This window comes from Ammodytes marinus, assembly GCF_949987685.1.
Source record: "Ammodytes marinus genome assembly, chromosome: 7".
In the NCBI taxonomy this organism is placed as follows: domain Eukaryota; kingdom Metazoa; phylum Chordata; class Actinopteri; order Uranoscopiformes; family Ammodytidae; genus Ammodytes; species Ammodytes marinus.
The window spans coordinates 24,977,788-24,997,870 of NC_137211.1; the positions used below are offsets into that span (position 1 = coordinate 24,977,788).

Below are 20,083 nucleotides of genomic sequence, written 5' to 3' on the forward strand. Positions count from 1 at the left end.
TAGGCTAACAATCATTTCCTGTAATATTCCATATGATGAATAGCCTACTAATTGTAATATTTGTCTATGTTATTTGCTTGACATTAAGGTGAAAACACATAACAATAATAGGTCAAATGTGGCAAATAACTGTGTTTGCAATCAGTAAAAGTATTCCAGTCAGCCTGTCAGCCAGTTAAACAGTCATATAGTTTATTATGTAACAGAATATGAACATTGTAGAAACCAGAATTGTGACTGTCAGTGATTCAGAACATATTCCATTAGGAAATGTTACATACATATCATCCAATATTTTCTCATGCGCCAATTAAATTGTCTAATGCTGACAGGGTCAGGGCAAAATGTTAAACGACCATTCATGAATTTGAGTTGAATTAATAATGGCAAAGTATACTTATTAAATAAGTGTAACTTGTTATAGAACAGTTAAAACAGACATGTCTCTTCACAAGGAAGACTGAAGAATGTGATGTAATAACAGCTACCTGTTATTACATTTCAGGGTCGTTTTAACATGTCGTTTTTTGCTCGAAGGAAATCTCTATCATGATTTCAACCTTGAAAAATGGAAGACAAAGTACACATAGTGTATGCGTTTTTAAGTGTATCGTCCCAAAAAATAAAAATCATGATATCATATATAATTTATTTGATTTATTAGTGTATGCTCATTTAACACTTTAAACTGTTTCAAAGTTTTAAATGTATTGTAATTTTTACCACAGCCTCCACATGTACATATAATGACATGGACAAATAATTAAATCGCCAATACAGAACAGATGATAGAAAAAAAAAACATCCAATTGGTTTTATTATCATGTGATGGACCGAACTTCCTGCTTTCGGTTGGAACCTATATGGGAAGAAACTGCCAAGTTCCAAATGTTATTCTGAAGTGTGATTCATGTATTCATGACCTGTATCTCAGCCATCACTGAAAGGTTTAGAAACTATTTTTGACCCAAGTCTGCTTGGTCCTTGATTGGACAGAAATTCAGACAAAACAGACACACATAGAAGGAGACAGACAAGAGACGAGCAGAGAGATACAATTACTGAACCAGAACCAGATTTGACGACGGACAAAGAGCAAACTGATCTGTTTAAAGCACCTCTGCACAGTTCATCTTTATAAAAACACACAGACATACACACTTATGGACACACACACACGCACACACACACATGCAGAAACACACAGTCCAAGATACACATTCATCATAGTAATAAGGCACAAACAACACTAGACCACAATCCAAAAATGGACGTACAATACATTTTGCCATACAAATCTTCTTATCTTATTTTTTTTCCCAGAAGCATGCCGCTGTTGGCAGAAAACCTGATAGGTGCAATTTAGACCAAGTGGTCTGTTATGATGATTAATGTCCACTTCATTTTTAGAAACAAGATTAAAGTGAAAGCCAGTTCCTGATGAGCAAACTTGGGAATTAAGTACAGGGTTTTTTCCCCAAATCTGCAGCAGTAACAACCTGGTCATATACTGTAGGCTAGGTCCTGTTACAAAGCAAAAACATGATGATTTTAACATTCATAGTTCTGTGACACACTGCAACTAGACTTTTTTTTTAACACAACTTAAACAAGCAGTAGTAAAATACTCTCAATGCAAAACCATATCTGAAGGCTGTACATATATACAACCTTGAACCAGTTTCCACCACCCCCCAAAAAGCATTATGGAGCCTCATGTAGAAGAGCTTGTACAGTAAAATGACATAATATGACATATATGGTATAAAAAGTGCCTTTCCATGATGTGTAATCAGTATATAGTAGCCTATACATAAAATTCATTCCTATAAATACTCTTATAAAATATTTGCTAAATACACCTCGATTGTTGTATTTCCATCAAGTGTTGTTAGCAATGCTATGCTAGTATACAGTGTATTACAATGATGTACAGTACTCAAGCAATGCGGCCACTATAAATCAATCAATCACCATTGTTAAAATGATTGATAAAACTAGCTTTTTTTAAATGCAATATCAACTACTTGAAAATGGCATCTTCTACTTCATTTTGACTTAATTAACGGACTTTTGTAGACCAGTATGTAGATTGAGTTCTCAAAAATGATGACATGTTTAAAATACAGACAGGATGATGAACCTAAGGTTAACCCTTTTGTTGTGCTTTTACAGCATTTTGGAGAGGACTCTGCAAACTCTGCACTGAATCTTTCCAGTGCAGTTTAATCTCATACAATGGCAGAAAGACTCTCCTGTGCCAATTAGCCCTCCATCATATATAACAGCTCTTTTTTCTTTAGAAACAGTCGTAAAGTCAAGATGAAAAAGAAAAAAAAGAAAACACAGCCCCATTGAAGAACCAGCAGTCCATTAGGAAAACTCTTTGTTAGAAAACCACCAGGCCTGATAGATTTGTAACTTTATCTTCCTTACTGCACATAGAACCCTTGTCCTTAATTAAAAAAAGAAGATATTATATAAGGTATATATATATATATATATATATAACAGTCGAGTGGATAATTACATATTAACAGGACAATGCATCTGTGCATGGCTATCTCTCAGACCTGGATACAATGCATGCTTGTCGTATAATTAAACATGCGACATGCGGAGATGGTGGCTCAATGTACAGGACTTTTCAAAATGTGCAAAATAAAAAAAAAACTGCCTTAAAATTCTACTTTGCTCAAATGGAAATTGTGTTGCTTACAGTACAAAAAGTCGAGCAGTCTACGTAATTGGAATTGGGTGAGTGTTTGTTCAACCTCTTGGTATGCACTGTAATGATGACACTAATTATTTTCTCTCTTATCTCCATGCTTGCACAAAAGGAAATCCTCTGAACAGCAAAAAGAACAAGCAGCTCTGAACGCTCGTCAACCTCTGCTGTACGCCGTGCATCATTAATAAACACACAATTTTCACTGGCTGATTTGAAGAAAAAAAAAAAACTTGCTGCTATGGTTACTGACGGCGTCTCTCCTCTCTCTCTTCTCTCACTCCATCGCATCTCTCTCCGCCCCCCATAAGCGGTAATATAAACTCATGTAGTGTGGCAGGTAAAGCTCTTGAAATGTACTGTTACGTACAGTAGGATCCTGCTTGGCTGAATCTCTTGTGCAGCAGAGGTGCCATTATGAGTTAAGAATACAACTGGGGCTGTGTAGCCATTTGTGTGTGCTGTGTCTACTGCAGCAGTGGATTGTGTTTGAAGTGCCTTTGATATAAGCCCACTGCAGTTCTGGATGGAGGTTAACGTTTGACTCCCCCTGTGACTGATGCAAGACATATCGCCGTTGTCAACATATGTCTGCACCCAGCAATTTCAACTGAGATTCTGTCTGCAAAATATCTTCTATTGCAAGAGTATGCACCTATACAGTGTATATACCAGAACTCCCTCAAAATGATCAAACTTTTCTTTACAAATGAGTTTCATCGGTTGTTATCCATTCTGTAAAGCACTTTTGATTTGGGTTTTCGTGCAGGACATGTACAAAACTTTGTGATCTGAACAATGTAATAACTCCTTTCTGTTGCTGTTGTGATAATTGACCACTGGGGACAGTGTCTGACAGTAAAATATGTTTGAATCTGCAGTAGAACAAGGGGCTCTGTGATGGACAGAACAAAGAGCGCTGGTCACCACAGCAACTTTAGAAAAAGGAAAGAGAGAAAAAGGAGTTGAAGCAGGCTAACACACAGTGTGAGATAGAGGGAGACAGAGTGAGAGAGGGTGAGAGGGAGCAAATAGAAAGTCAAATAGAGATATCCATCTCATTCTACCAGACACGTTGTGATCACCCCGGTGAAAATGAAAAAATTCTACCTCGCCGCCAGCCTGCTGCCGTGGTTACACATGAGTGACAGTCACCGTGGATACCGCTCCGTGCTCCCCCTACACTCCCTTTGAACTCTGAGTGACAAAGAAAAAGAAAAACTGAAAAGCTGCACAGTAGATGTATTTTCTTTAGGCGATTCATAATGACTGACATTGACCAAAAAGAGACACTTGTAATGTCTCAACTGCCACAAACATCAAAGTGTTTGATCCATTTCCAATGTGTGATGTTGGGGGCGGACGAACATGTGCAGCTGGAACTAGCTCGTGCTTGATGAATAGGTTAAAAAAAAACTACCCAGAACATGGGTAGAAGTAATTGCTAATACAGTCTATACCTGACAGTATAAAAGCGTAGCTCAGTGTATGTCGGTCTACCTTATAATTATCAGCTTCCAAAGATACAGGCTACTGTGACATTATTGCTATTGTTTCGCTAGAAGCCTTTATAAGCCAGGGTTGACTTTGAGTGCTCAATGCCGCTGCCTGCTTATGCTGCGAGGATGCACTTTGACAAAAACAAAGGAAAAAAAGAAGTGAAGGAGCACTAAATTACTGTAGAGGGTATTTATAAGTTTCAAAAACTCTTGTTTGACTATTCTTGTTGCCAGTTAGTAAGCTTAAAATATGGCTTGTTTTTAAGACATTTTTATCAATAACGAGGTCCTCCTGAAGTACCACCTCAAAATTGACCAAAGGTAGTCTGATTTAGATAAAATGAGTCCAATAAGTGTCCTCAATGGTTGCTCATTGGCCTGCTTGTATCTGTTATATGGACTTTTTACACTATACTGCTATTGTTTTTAGGTGCAGTCCGCGATGGTGTTTAGGAGGCCAACAGTTTAATTCTCAGTTCTACCACTTTCTGAAGTGTAATTTCTCTGTGCCTGGAATCTATTCCACAAGACATCCTGTTTTCTCAAAAAGAAAAGAAAAAAGATGAATACAGCTTTGTTCTTGTGAGATAGGGGGTTGGATTCCTGTGGTGGCCCATCCATGCTAGAAACACATGCAGCCATATTACTTTAAGGTGGACTGGATGGAAAGCAACCTAATCTCAGTAACCACAATATGTTATGTCTCATTCTCCAGCTGGGCCTGTGTCTGCAGCCTGAGCTCAATGAAGTTATGGCTCCAGAGAATGACCCTATCAGTGAAGACAGCAGTGAACTGAATGTTAAAAGGTCCCACAGAGGAGAGACCTTATCACATTGTATTGTCACTTGCAGAGAGAGACAGAGAGAAAGAGAGCAACTACTAATTAAACATCTCTTTATGTCGCTACACTCCCTGACAGAACTACTACTTAATATGTGAAGTGACTGGGTCCATTGGTCAGTCAACACATGGCGGTGGTGGGGGAGTTCTCCTTTGCCTATAATAATAATAAGAAAATAAATATAGCATCACTTTAGGGATGGAGAAAAATATGCAAGACTAGTATACGTATAATAGGTTTGAAACTAGACCGTAGGCTAGATTTAGATGGATGAGATCAATTTTCGCATGAAATACGTCAGTTGCAAAGCATCTGACTTTGGTCCAAAGAAAAGAGACTCACGGAGGGAGCGATGAGAAGAGAGGATATGTTATGTACACACGGAGTCACATGTGTTTACAGTGTAAATCATGAGAGCTGCCAGTGTCAATAGTGGCATTTTAAGGTTATCTTTAAAACTGTGCAATCAAGGGCGAGGAGGAGGAGATTTCGAAGAGAGTTTGCCAAAGGAACCAAGCAAGCGCTAATCAAACAGTCTACCCGAAACAATGTGTGATCCACTGAACCAATGATCCACGTAGTATTGTAAGTATTCAGCCTGCACTAAGCCTAGATCAACTCCAGAGGCTCTGTCCCCTAGCTGATCCACACCTCTGACCTCTCTTTGAAAGGTGCATTAGCAGAAAAGGTAATGGACCCGCGCAGATTAATAATATATATCACGTTACTCTTGTCATGGACCACTTTAAAAGATCTGGCCTGGCTGTGTGTATAAGAAAAAAAACAGGAGATGGACACTTCATTATTGCACTTTGAACCCCCAGCATAGCTTTGCCTCGCTTGAGCTGCAGTTGAGTGAGGTCTAATGGAAATGCTAAAATGGTAACTAAAGACACCCACTGCCCCATTACTTAGACACATCCCTGATCATACACTTTGCAATGGAAACTGATCCCTGCAATAACCCACCACCACCATGCTTTACCCTTACCCCGAACCCGATACACAGGAGAGGTGGATATATTATATTTTTGTACAGTATATGTGTCCAAATGTAGATTCCAGACCAGTTGGAAAGTGCGTAGGCCTCTATAGGGAACGAGGTGGGCAGTTGCCTCGGAGCGCAGACCAAGTTGATATAAGTCAGGAGCCTAACTTTGCGGTTCTTGCTTTGTGGTGGCGGTAGGGAGGCGCTCCGTGATCCAACTGGTCACTTCCCCCAACACGGACTCAGCCACCTCTGGGAGGTCGTGGTGAAGCGCGTGGAAGCCTCCCTCATAGATCTGAACAGGAGCAATGACAGAGAGAGAGAGAGTCAATGAGCTGGGATGCACGAGATAAGGTAGAAGTTAACAAACTGTTTATCTAAGCCAACAATATGTTATTTAACCCATTGAGCGATTTGGGGAACTTTGTGTAATTTAGAAGTGTTTTGGTGTGATCTAGTTGTGAAAGTTCTAGATTGCAATGCTACCTTGCTAACCTCTGCTAAGGAGCTAAGTTGGCCTTCAATCAAGCTAGTTACTAAAGATGGCATCATCCACCACTGCTTTAAGTCTCTCCACAATATCAAGTGATGAGTTTAAAAGAGGTGTAGCAAATGGACTAGGAAGAAGCAGCAACATTTTTTTTTTAAAGATATTTTTTAGGCATTTTTATGCTTTATTGATAGTGCAGAGAGACAGCGGTGAAATGGGGCAGAGAGGGGAGTGACATGCAGAGAACGAACCCGGGTCTGCTGCCGGGCCCGGCCCGGGGGGGACGCCCTACCAACTGAGCTAAGGGCGCCCCCAGCAGCAACAGTTTAAAAATTTAAAAAAAAAATGGCTACTTTATAGAAGTTTGTTTCAATATTTATTTTTACCTCTTACTTGGCAGTCCCACTGCCCCCCCAAAAAACTTCTCAATATAAATACATACATTTACATACAATTTACTGTGAACAAACCATGCCCACCTTGAGTTTCTTGTCCGAGCTGGCAGCTTTCTCGTGCATCAGCTTGGAGCCAGAGAGCTCACAGAGCTTGTCAGCGTCGCCATGCAGGAGGAAGAATGGCCAGCTGATGGAGGGGATCTCCCTCTCGATACGCGCCGCCGCACCCATCAACTGCACGCCAAACGACACACGCATCCCACCATGGAAGTTCAGCTCATCAGAGTCATAGGCCTTTACCTGGCAGGAGAGAGAGAGAGAGAGAGAGAGAGAGAGAGAGAGAGAGAGAGAGAGGTTATCACATGTCTTCCTCTGATGCAGGACTGATTCTGATATAGGCTCTAAGGTCTTTTCCTGCAGCCCTTCAGTCTCTTTCTTCATTTTGATCTTTTTGCACATCACACAAACATCTCAACAGGGCAACATTTTTCCTTTACATCTCCCTAGGTGTCGATTTATCCTTCTATGCTTCGATTTACAGGCAGCAGATCATGACAAGATATTAACTGATTTTGACAAAGGGTGATTTTGACAACAAGCATTTTCCAGAATCACTGACTACACCTTTAAATTCTGAATCTTTTTTTCTCATGTTCAACATAACATACGTTTGTTGATTGTTGTTGTACATTTAGAAAGTGGTAGTGTGAGACCGTCAAGGTCAGTATTCACACAGGAGGGAAACTTGACAGGACGTGGGATCAAACAAGATTTAGACAATGGTTTCCAAAACACAGATAAACATGAAACGACAAGGACACAAGACCCTGCGCTCCACCGGTCATGACAAGTCCTGGATCTTTATAAATGGCATCTATTTTTAACAAGAAAAATACACGTTGTACTGTAGTTTACTCCGAATATGGCAGAAGGTCAAGAGAAGAAACGCCTCCATTGGAAGAAAGAGAGAGCCGTAGAAATGATAAGACTCCTTGGACAAAAAAACATTAGAGTTGGAAAGTTAGATTAATAGGGTAAATAATAAGATGGGGGAATTTCATGGAAATAAAAATAAGAGTCAGATGAAAGGGAGAGACAGACAGATAAGAGCCAATGTTGACGCATTCCCCAAGCTTAAATCAGAGATGGATAACAGATGACGCACCCAGTCGCTCTGACATTACACTCCAATACTTTCAAGTTCCAGTCGGAGCATTAACACAAGTCACACACCCTCACATTTCTGTTCAGCTTATCCGTAAACACAGCTGAAGGCCCGCTCCCAACAGATGCAGCTTCTCTCAATCAACATGCGCTGAAGAATGGCTGTGACACAGCACAACCTGTTCAAAAGCTCAGAGGAGCAGTGGCACAAAGCTGAACTAAACACCAAACTCAACTCATCTTTAAAGGTACAGTGTGTAAAATCGGAGTGTTTAGTATCTAGTGGTAAAATGCAAGATTGCAACGCTCCGTTGCCAACCCGTCTCTTTCAGAGAATTTAGCTACGGTGGCCCTTTAGGACAAAAAGTTAGTTACTGAAAATGGCATCATCCACCACTGCCTCAATTCTTTCCACAACATCAAGTGATGAGGTGAAGATATATTTGGTTATTTATTCTATAGTATTTCTTCTTCTAACTGGAGCATTTCTGGCGAACACTCACTATAAACTGTAAAAAAAATGTGTAAGGCCGTTAAGTTTGTCCGTTCTGTACTACTGTAGAAACATGGCAATGCAACATGGGGGTGAAACATTGTGCCACTCCTATACAGATATAGTAAAAGGCTCATTGTAAGGTGATATGAACATTGTTTAACGTTTTTTTAGCAGGCCATTACACACTAACTAAACATACTTATGAATATTATATTCCATCCAGTAAAAATGTATCAGGCTATATTTGCCTATATACACGTGATTTGAATGTGTCTCTCTTTTATTGTAACTGGGAGATGTGATAACAACTTAGTCCAACAGACTTCCGGTAGAAGAGGCAGCAGTGTTTGGTCTACAGACTGTTGCAAATCAAGTCAGCAGACGCGTGTTTAATGTTCGATCCTGTGAATCATCTTGAGGTTGTACAAGAAACTGAATAACCACATGCAATAGACACACACACACACACACACACACACACACACACACACACACACACACACACACACACACACACACACACACACACACACACACACACACACACACACACACACACACACACACACACACACACACACACACACACACACACACACACACACACACACACACACACACACACACACAAATCTAAAATGACATAATTCTGTTTGTTGAGACCATGTGACTACTTTACCCCAAAGGTGACTCGGTACAAGCACTTGTTCTTCTAATAACAAGTGACGCACTACTACAGCCCACATTGACACAAACTAGGCTGCATAAAACAAAAACACCTGCAACACTTGGAAAGCATTCAAAGTGTGAATGCATGACTTACAACACGTACCCACATGCAAATTTGAGACCTTGTGTGTTCCTTAGGGCGACGCCTGTACCTGATGTCTCAATCACATATTGCATCACACCTCTCCCCAGCCAAACACACACCCCCCCCCCCCCCCCCCCCCCCCCCCCCCCCACACACACACACACACACCACCAGTTGTCTCTCACCTGCTTCTCGTCCCTTGAGACCCATTTGGACTCGATGGTTCCCAGACTGAAGTTGGGCACTATGCAGTTCAGGACCTTTGCCATAAAAACCTGCAAACAGCGGAAAGGCAAAACATGTCAGTTTATCTCCACTCATCAACACCTCCACCAAGACTGTTTCCATCTCTCCGTCTTTTTTTTTTCTCGCCATCTGCCAAGTGTTGGGAAGACACAGTGTGAGTGTACAGTGTGTGCTGTATTCTACCTGTTGATGTCTGCCAAGGATTCGATAGACACATTTCTTCTTGTTAAAACAGGCTGATAATTAGGAAAACAAGTCTCCTATCCCCCTGTGCCGATTTTGACACTATAGTTGTGTCAGTATTTGGCCAATTGGTCACACTTCTATCTGTGATTCAGTATGAGACAGCTAATGTTGCTCAAGTGGTGCTTACACTTAATTTTTTCGAGACACACACAATCAAAGGTGTCAGTATTATGGTCATCACCCACTGTGTTGGATGAGTGAAGGAACACTGCAGGGTTAACAAGAGTACTTGACTGAGTGGTTTGACTTGATTAGGAAGGAAAGAGGAGAGGAAAAAGAGCAAAAAATGAAGAGCTTTGGACAAGCAAACAAGTGTGTGTGTGTGTGTGTGTGTGTGTGTGTGTGTGTGTGTGTGTGTGTGTGTGTGTGTGTGTGTGTGTGTGTGTGTGTGTTACCTTGAACGGTGTGGCGGTGTCTGGGTTCATTTGGATCATCGGACCAATCAGAACCACTCCAGCAAAATCACTGGGTCTCTCACAGGCTGTCAAGATGGAGATGGCACCACCCTGAGTGAGAGAAGCACAGAATATATATTGTCAATTACTTTAACTGGAAATTTACTAAAGGTTTCTTTTCAATGAAGGTGTGAGTTTTTAAAAAATTTTGTAACTTAAAAAAAAATTATGTTTAGGTGGGAGGTGTTTTTTTTTTTTTTAATGGTGCATGCACGGATTGAATCAGAAGTGAGTTGCAGACTAACCAGGTGTTTATTTCCACAACAATTAACACATACTGTAAATACACTGTAGGCTACAAAATATACCCAATTGTTTTGTCAAAATCAGTGATTATTTAATCATAGTCCAGGACTTGGCAGTCCTGTGTATTCGCTGAAAAAACACAGACAACAAGCCAGAATAGCTGACTCCACCTTTAATATGCAAAATACAAAGTCTAAATAAAACATATTCTGCCCAAAAGGTTTGTGCAATTGTTTCTTTTACTAGTTCATTTATAAAAGTAGCTTGTGCTTCAAGCTATGTATGTGCTACAAACTAAGAGATCTCACTATGAAGAGGATGTTAAAATTTTAGAATTCCACAAATGAGTGGATCCAAGTTAGAAGCTGTTTGCCGGCTGTTGAGGCTTAGCTATCTAGTGACCATATTAAGTATCAGCTGGGCCTGGTAGTGCCAAAGGAAAGTCACGTGACCTCATATCAGCATTTTGATTGGTTGTTGTTTCGAAAACAGTATCGCAAACGGTTCAGTTTCAGCTGCATGTTGCAGGGAGCCGTTGAGTTAAAACAAAGCTGCCCATTATCACAGTTGGAATTTATGTGACACTTGAACCCAGCAGTTTGAAATGAGGACAATGGTAGAGTTTGTGAGACTTTGTAGGGCTTCAAAGGTGAAGAAAGTGTTCCCAACTGATAATGGGGAATCACCAAGATAAGAACTCACACAAAATGATTTTTTTAAATGAGCTATGGACAAGATATAGAGTTTCCTAAAAGCAAGCAAGCAAAGAAACTGGAGGAGTTAAGAATGGAAGACAGAACGTGTGTCAGTAAGGGAAACATGTTATGTGCTTTGCCTTTCAGCCTGTAATGGTAAACAGTGGGGGTCTTTTCTCCTCTAACGTGAGTGGGAAGGTCTTAGCAAAGTCATTGCTGGTGCAAGAAGAATCAGTGGGAAAACGTCTCAGGGGTCAAGAAATCGTAAAACAATCTGTCTTTTGTTAAAATGGGTGTGAACTTCCACCATGCTCTTTTGTTGCTGTTGCTCTACACAGACTGGGGGGAGAAATGTGAATGTGAACCCAAGGCCATAATAGGTCACAACACTGCACTGTGGAGCTGCAGCAAACAGAGGCACAAGGCCACACCTTGGCACCCATGCTGACATTTTGGGATTGTGATTCAAATCCTGTGATGTAGGGGCCATGACAATTAGCAAATCAATTTGCCATGGTCCACTTTGCTGTGCGGTTCTCTTCCCATACACAACCAGTGCAAGGGTCTGCGGGTGCACACACACACAGGAACACATGAGCTCAGTTATTTTGCATGGGTAAATCTCTCTCTCTCTGGAAACTAATTGGCTAACACTTTGTTTATGTGAATGTCCTTTCTCACTTGTGTGAATATTCATCAATCCGGGGCCAATGACAGGCTCACTTCACGAAGAGAGGCACTACAAAACAAAACCTTTTCCCACCAGAAAATCTTACTTTCTAAAGCACAACACTCGCTCACTGCTGCCTGCATGCACATGCCCAAACACAGTGTCCCATTTCTTCGTTTTCTTGTCTCTCATTAAGACACACACACACCCATATTCCAAGACGTACTCGAAGAGACTTCAGACTTAAACTGAAATCTCCATTAGCAAACACCATAAGATACACAGTCGGAGAAATAATGCTTGACCAAATGTTTGAAAGTTCTATCAGAAGATTTAGGCTGCCCAAACTGTTCAATGCTTTCGGTTAAATATAACAAGATGAGTGAATGAAATGGTACAAAAGTCCCCCCTTCTGAAGAAGACTGCAGGAAGTAGTCGAAACATGTCAAGGTACAAACAAATGAATACTAGTCTGTTTACATGAACATACAAGTTAATGGTAAAAAAAGTCCATTTTGGGGCATTCACACACTCACACACACACACACACACACACCCACACCCACACACGCACACACACGCACAGGGCTCCAGTGTTAGAGAGAGATAAGTGTGAATAGGAAAGAGAAGCCAGAGAACGGGAGACAGAGACGCTCTTTAAGAAGCTGATTAGAGGCCTCCATACAGTTTTAGAACTTCGGTTGAGAGGATGAATGCTGGTATTGTATGTTTCATCTCTGCTGACAGTAGGGCTGAACCGTCAGAAATTGCCTGGGGAGCGAGGATACATATGACTATACATCATACTGATGTTATAATGGCTATACAGCTATCTGGCATAATGCACTGGCATTATGTGGATCAACCTACGGTTGTTAGGTCTAAACACATAATAAATGAACATTTTATGAACTAATCTTGTGTTTGATGGAAATTATTCAGACTAAATTGCTAACACATAAAATGTTATAAATTATAAATTAGCCAATCAATCAAGTCATCAGTTTAAACACTGACACAGTGCAAGCAGTGCTGCTCAATGAGTTGTTTAAAAAAGAACTCCTCTTAGTACGATCAAGCCAATTTGTATCTTTATAACCAAGAATCACAAATAACTATTTTCTCCAGGGGTCTTTGCAATCTGTACAGCATACAACACCATATCTCTTTAGACCCTTGATTAAGATGAGGACAAACTCCATCCCTAAGAAAGCCTTTACTGGGAAAAAGAATGGAAGACAGCTCAGGAAGAGGAACTGAGGAGGGATCCCTCTCCAACGACAGACACGCACACAATAGATGTGTGTGCAGAATGTACAGAAAGAATTTGAACCACGGCTTATGTTACTGTAACAGTATGGATTCTGACCTTGGCCAGGCTGCAGCAGGAAATCCCTATAAAATGTGTCTGTGAGGGCTTATCTCAATCAGTCAAGTAGTACAATGGCTAAAGAAAGTCCAATAATACACTGGACTGGAGTTTGAAGTGTAAAGGAGTGCCACTTTTTAACAGAAAAGCAGCGTCAGTTTCCCCCTGACACCTTCATAAATCATTTGTATTCAACTTTCTTCAATCAAACAGGAGCAAACAATTGAGCAATGTGTTGAAGAAGTGATAATATGCCTAAGCATGAGAAGAAAACTGAATGAGTAATAGATCCACAGAGAGATGAGAGGATGCAGAGCTCCACAAATACCCCTGAAGGCCCTGAACAGTGACAAACCAATTACATAAAACTCTGGCACCAAAAGAAGTAGGACAATGAGCCTGGGCCAGAAACACTGATGGAGAGGAAGAAAATAGATCAAGACGAGTGAGGAGAAGCCAGAGCTGAAGGCATTTCTCAACATTCCAACCAACCGATACAACACTGACAAACTCCCCTTGTCAATAGGAACATTACTAATGCATGAATACTGGTACATTAATGGTGGAGTAAGTAGATTCTGGAGAACGCTTATTGTTAATCTAGTATTTGTCAAAATCAGTGAATATCTCCTCGCGATCCACTACCTGTCCATACCAGAAAAAATCTGGTGCTTATACACATCCTGGACTCTGAAATTAAAAGGTGAGTAAACAAAGGGGGCCCACTGTAGCTAGCAACATGCCTGTTTACAGAGCCTAGGCTGTGTTTTAACACTGGATGTGTGTGCACATTTTATTTTTATTTTTTGAGAGTAAAATGTCTGTGCACACAATTGTTCAATCAAAAGTAATCAAAAAACGGTATATTACAGAAAATACCAGTGAAACATTCATTCAAGCATTTTCTTCAATACCACCCCTCCCCTGTAACTCAGTTAAGGAGCTAGACAACTTTAACGGCAAACTTATAAGTATTATAGATGCTATAGCGCCCACTAAGATGAAGGTTGTCTCTGGTAAGAAAAGATCTCCTTGGAGAAATGCGCCGCAGTTCAGAATAGAAAGAAGAGAGTGCCGTAAAGCAGAACGCAGGTGGCGAAAAACAAATCTCTAGGTTCATTATGACATCTTCAAAGAGAAACTGTGCACGTTTAACTCAGAACTGAGAAATGCAAGGCAGTCTTTCTTTTCTGACGTAATCACCAAAAACAACACCAATGCACGTGCCCTGTTTGCTACTGTCGACAGATTAACAAACCCTCCTGTGTCAGTAGCGTCTGAACATCTCTCCACGAGAGCCTGCAATGAATTTGCCTCCTTCTTTACTGAGAAAATTCACAAAATTAGACAAGCTGTCACTGCATCAATACCAAGTTCAACATATGTGTTCCCTCTTAAAATCAATTCAAATGCAATGACAGAATTTTATCTTATAAACCACAAAAATCTGGAGGACATTATACAACACCTGAACTCCTCATCCTGCTGCCTTGACATTCTGCCCACAGGCTTCTTTAAAACTGTTTTTAGCTGTATGGCCTCAGATGTTCTACAAATTGTCAACATGTCCCTTCAGACAGGTGTATTCCCACAGGCCCTGAAAACAGCAGTCATCAAGCCACTCCTAAAAAAGAACAATCTAGATACATCACTCATGAAAAATTATAGGCCCATATCTAACCTACCATTTTTAAGTAAAATCATTGAAAAAGCTGTTTATCAACAGCTAAATAACTACTTAGCAAAGAACAACTGCTTTGATGTTTTCCAGTCAGGATTTCGACAACACCACAGCACTGAGACTGCTCTGGTTAAGGTCCTCAATGACATCCATTTAAACACAGACAGTGGCAAAAGTTCTGTCTTAGTTTTACTGGATCTCAGTGCCGCTTTTGACACAGTTGACCACAGCATATTACTAGATCGACTAGCAAACTGGGTTGGACTTTCTGGAACTGTACTAAGCTGGTTTGAATCCTACTTAAAGGATAGAGACTACTATGTGTCAATAGGCAATTTCACATCTGAGCGGACAAATATTGAATGCGGAGTCCCCCAAGGTTCCATTCTTGGGCCTCTTCTGTTTAACATCTACATGCTCCCACTAGCTCAGATTATGAATAAGAACAAATTATGCTACCATAATTATGCAGACGACACACAAATTTACATAACCATATCACCAGGAGACTACAGTCCGATACAGGCACTGAGTAAGTGCATTGAACAAATCAATGATTGGATGTGCCAAAATTTCCTTCAATTAAACAACGACAAAACTGAAGTAATTGTCTTTGGTGCCAAAGATGAACAATTAAAAGTCAGCGCACAGCTTACATCCGTTATGTTAGAAGCCACACCCCAAGCCAGAAATCTTGGTGTTATCGTAGACTCCGACTTGAATTTCAAGAAACACATTAAATCAATTAATAAATCAGCCTACTACCACCTGAAAAACATATCAAGAATTAAAGGGCTTATGTCTCAGCAAGATTTAGAAAAACTTATCCATGCATTTATCTTTAGTAGACTTGACTACTGTAACAGTGTCCTTGCTGGCCTTCCAAAAAAATCTATCAGACAGCTTCAGCTAATTCAGAATGCTGCTGCTCGAGTCCTCACTAGGACCAAAAAAGTGGATCACATTACCCCAGTTCTGAGGTCTTTACACTGACTTCCTGTCACTCAAAGAATTGATTTCAAAATACTGATGTTGGTTTATAAAGCACTAAATGGTTTAGGGCCAAAAAACATTACTGATATGCTGATACGTTATGAACCATCCAGAGCCCTTAGGTCGTCTGGGACAGGTCTACTTACAGTCCCTAGAGTTAGGACTAAACAAGGAGAAGCAGCTTTTAGTTATTATGCACCAAAAATCTGGAACAAACTCCCAGAAAACTTGAGGTCTGCTGCAACTCTCAGTTCTTTTAAATCGAGTCTGAAGACTTTTTTGTTTCCATTTTAACCTGCAATTTTTATTTTATTTGCTTCTTTTATTCGCTTTTAAATGTTTTATAATGTGTTTCCATTTTAACCTGCAATTTTTATTTTATTTGCTTCTTTTATTCGCTTTTAAATGTTTTAGAATGTGTTTTATGTATTCTAATCTTGCCCCTGTAAAGCACTTTGAGTGGCCTTGTGTCTGAATTGTGCTATATAAATAAACTTGCCTTGCCTTGCCACACACGGTACATACAGATAGCGGACCGCGAGGAGATATTCACAGATTTTGACAATAGAAACAAACATTGACAACAATAATTCTCCATAATTGCTCACCCCAACTTTAAAGCCCAGTGGGAATAAACAAAGAAATAATAATATGATCAAAACAGCTAGTGGCAGTGGAGCAGGTGCTGTGTAGAGAGTGGCACACCTCTCTTAACAACATCTATACTATTGGGCTGGGCTGTGCTGCTCACTCAGGATGTTATGGTTGGAGCAGCGCCTCTGCACATATGGTAGAATCCACAGGTGGTTTGCATTGTCTTGTGGTTGTTGCGTCATCCCGCTGGCCATTTTCAAACAGATACTCATTACCCACCGAGTAGCATGGGAACAGGCTAATAGAAACAGGATGAGGAGAGAAAACACTGGGGATGCTTGGAAATGAGGCCTGTAAAAACACAGTGACACACGCTATTTGGTTGGGGTTTATGTTTTTTTCCCCGAAACGTTAAAGAGTGGGTTTTTAATTGTTTCCAAGGAAATGAGAGAGAGAGAAAGGGAAAGCGAGGACAAGGAAGAAGGGAGGACAACAAATGAAGACGGACGAAGAGGAGGAGGAAGTAAGAAAATAAGAAAATGTAATTAACGAATAACAGATGAAAAGCAGCAAAGATAATGGTACCGTGGAGGAAAGAGGAAGACAGGAAATGAAAGCAAATGACGGCCAGGTGGACCGGCTTACACCAGCAAACAGCGGATGAAACGCCACAGATGGACGGATGAACAGAAATTAGGAAAGGACAGAGAGAGAGAGAGAGAAAAGAGGGAACGAGAGTTGAGAAAAGAAGGAAGAAAGAAAGGGAAGGAGGTGACATGGGTCAGCTCTGCCTTGGTATATACAGCCGCTGATATCTAAACAGGCACTTAAGCCTCTATCTGGGATCCCACGGTTTGATTTCCACACAAACTATTTGCATCTGTCTTCAGTCTTTATACAAATAAAGTTAAGCATGAGCCGTAAAAGGTTTTGCAACAACAACAACAACAAAAAACAGACCCATGGATTAAATGGAGTTTGGTTTAAAGCATCTAAAAGTCAGAGTGGTGGCGTATAATATGACCTCATTGACAAGAACCAGTTGTTGTCCTAAATGGAGGACAGTTGGAGAACTACACGCAGCCTAAATAAGTGAACAATGTCGACCATGGTTTCGAATAGTCTAAAATAGGTTTCCATCATGAAAAGAGATCCTGTAAGTGCAGCATCCAAATGAATCAAATGAATGCTGCAGATACAAATGACAGCCAAGTGATGAATGAAATCAAATTGGTTTCTTACATTATTGCAAGTTCATGAATTCCTGCAGCGACTGACAAACATTGAGGAAATGTATCTTGTTTTTCCTGGTAGATTAAAAAGGCAAGCTACTGTATGAAGACAAAGCAAGTGTTATCCTGAGGGAGAGTACATACAGTATAAGGCATCCCCACCCCCAATTTTTTCTAATGAGTTAAACTAAAAAAAAATGGTAAAAATATATTTTCTTAACATTAATAAAGACACAACTTATAAAACCTTGTATTTAATGGATAACTTACTTAAATGCTCAATGTCTCTTGTACTGTACTACATATAAAGGAATCAGTCTTTTTAAGTCTTCCTAAGAAGAACCTTCGCTGCCAAATAAAAATATAATTCAAACAATGTAGATCTGATTTTCCTTCAAAGTCAAAACTGTTGTATAAATAACTTTTCTCTGTAGAAAGCAACTAAATCACTGGTGTGCTGTGAGATAACAAGGCGCCCCGCTTCTGATGACAGTTCTGCAATGAAAATTTGCATTTATCTTTTTGCTTCCCTGCTTGAAAAACACTCTTCCAGCTATAAGCTAAAAGACCAAACACTGTGTATTTGTGTTCATCCTGCACTCAAAGCATATCTTGTCTCATGTGTGTAGTTTGCTTCTTACATACTGTATATTACAGGAGATGTTGTAGGCCTACTATATAAAGCTGTTCGTGCATGAGAGAGTTTGTGCATTCTGTAAAAGATACAGAACGTGAAGAACTTGTTCACCCGATACAAACAAGGTCATGGGCGCACACATTGACTCATTCGTGCAAAAGCCTGAAGGTAATGCTTTATTATGTAACTCATCACTACTGTTTGTCTTCTGTAAAGCTCTACTCAGAGTAAGTGGGTCACAGAGCACAACAGTGAGAGGCAGTGAAAACCCAATAAGTTGAAAATAGTTCCCTGGCATTGATGCCATTTGTGTCAAGGGCATTATGTAATTCTTTTTTTCAATGAGAATTCAGTTTCAACCTTGTGCCTGTAGCTTTCATGAAGCCACAATTTCAGACTTGTCAAATACTTTTTTTGTTAATGCTGTCTGCGCTGAATGTAACACCATTTTCACTCCACTTTAACCTGAACTTTGATAAAGCTTTGCAGCAGTAATACTGGAACTCTAGTAGCAAATGGGAAATCAATAATTTATTCAGTGATTGAGCTATTTGACATGTTCTGTGGTAACCCCTGGCCTGTTCACAGCATGCACCACACTAAATATAACTTAATATGATGATGAGTGCAGAGTCAGGAGGCAATTAACTTAGCTTAGCGTAAAGCCTGGCTGTCTCCATAGCATGAATATACAAACAACAATTTGTGGTTCTAGGAGTGGTTACATTTTGGAAGTACTTCTGTACTGAGTGAAGCCACAGTGACAACACTACCCAGGAAGGTCCCTGCCCGGTTGCTGTTGTTCACAAAGAGATATGTAAGAATAACTTAACTGTTGATTGATGTTTTTGTTTTTGTTTTTTTTTGCTTCTCAAACATGAGAATTGTGTGTAATTGTATTGTAATTTGAAGATGTCTGTATATTAAATGAATTGTTAGCTTAGCTTAACATACAGACTGGAAATAGGGGCGGGGGGAGGGGGTGGGTGGCAGTTAGCCTGGCTCTGTGCAAGGTCACACAATACCACCAGCACCACTCACAACCTAACACATGCTTTCAATTGCAATAGAATTATTTAAAAAAAATGACTGACAAATCCATGAATAGTGAAGAGCAAACATTGTTGCAGTCTCACGTTTCTACTAAAGGGAATTAGGGTAAAGGTGAATAATAATAACACACAGTCACTGACACAGCAGCTCAGTACAGTAGATTCCTGGACTGGCTGAGCACACTCACATACCGCCACACTGCCCTTGAGCTGGTCACTGAACCTGTATCTGCTCCCAGTATCTGTGACACTGTGTAAAAGGTGAGCAGGGTATGTCCTAATAAGAGCCAACTCAGCAAACATTATCTACAGTTTGCGGATGAAAGGGGAAGTTTGTCCATCAGGTAGACAGAATGTATCTATAGAGCTCAGGCCAGGTCTAACCAAGTGAAATGTCATTACAAACAGGGTGCCAAAGTATTTTACCACATTAAACAGTTCCTGCTTGGGCAAACCCAGGCAAACAAACCTGGACAAGAGCAAGAGTTTCACTATCCTCAGTACAATAATATGAATAAAAATAAAATGTAACCTATAAGAATGAGAAAAAA

The 20,083-nt window shown here is 40.2% G+C and overlaps 1 protein-coding gene across 2 annotated transcripts in view; it reads right to left on the minus strand.

Moving 5' to 3' along the window:
- Window positions 1-642: 642 nt before the first annotated feature.
- Window positions 643-20,083, minus strand: part of mgll (monoglyceride lipase) — a gene marked incomplete at its 5' end in the record, with an annotated part of 36,149 nt that continues 16,708 nt past the window's right edge. For both annotated transcript variants that reach the window (XM_080031610.1, XM_080031609.1), the window contains 4 exons: window positions 643-6,352; window positions 7,027-7,242; window positions 9,602-9,691; window positions 10,304-10,414. In XM_080031610.1, the coding sequence (XP_079887736.1) occupies window positions 6,221-6,352; window positions 7,027-7,242; window positions 9,602-9,691; window positions 10,304-10,414 (549 nt within the window). In that variant the 3' untranslated portion in view covers window positions 643-6,220. The remainder of the gene's footprint in view (window positions 6,353-7,026; window positions 7,243-9,601; window positions 9,692-10,303; window positions 10,415-20,083) is intronic.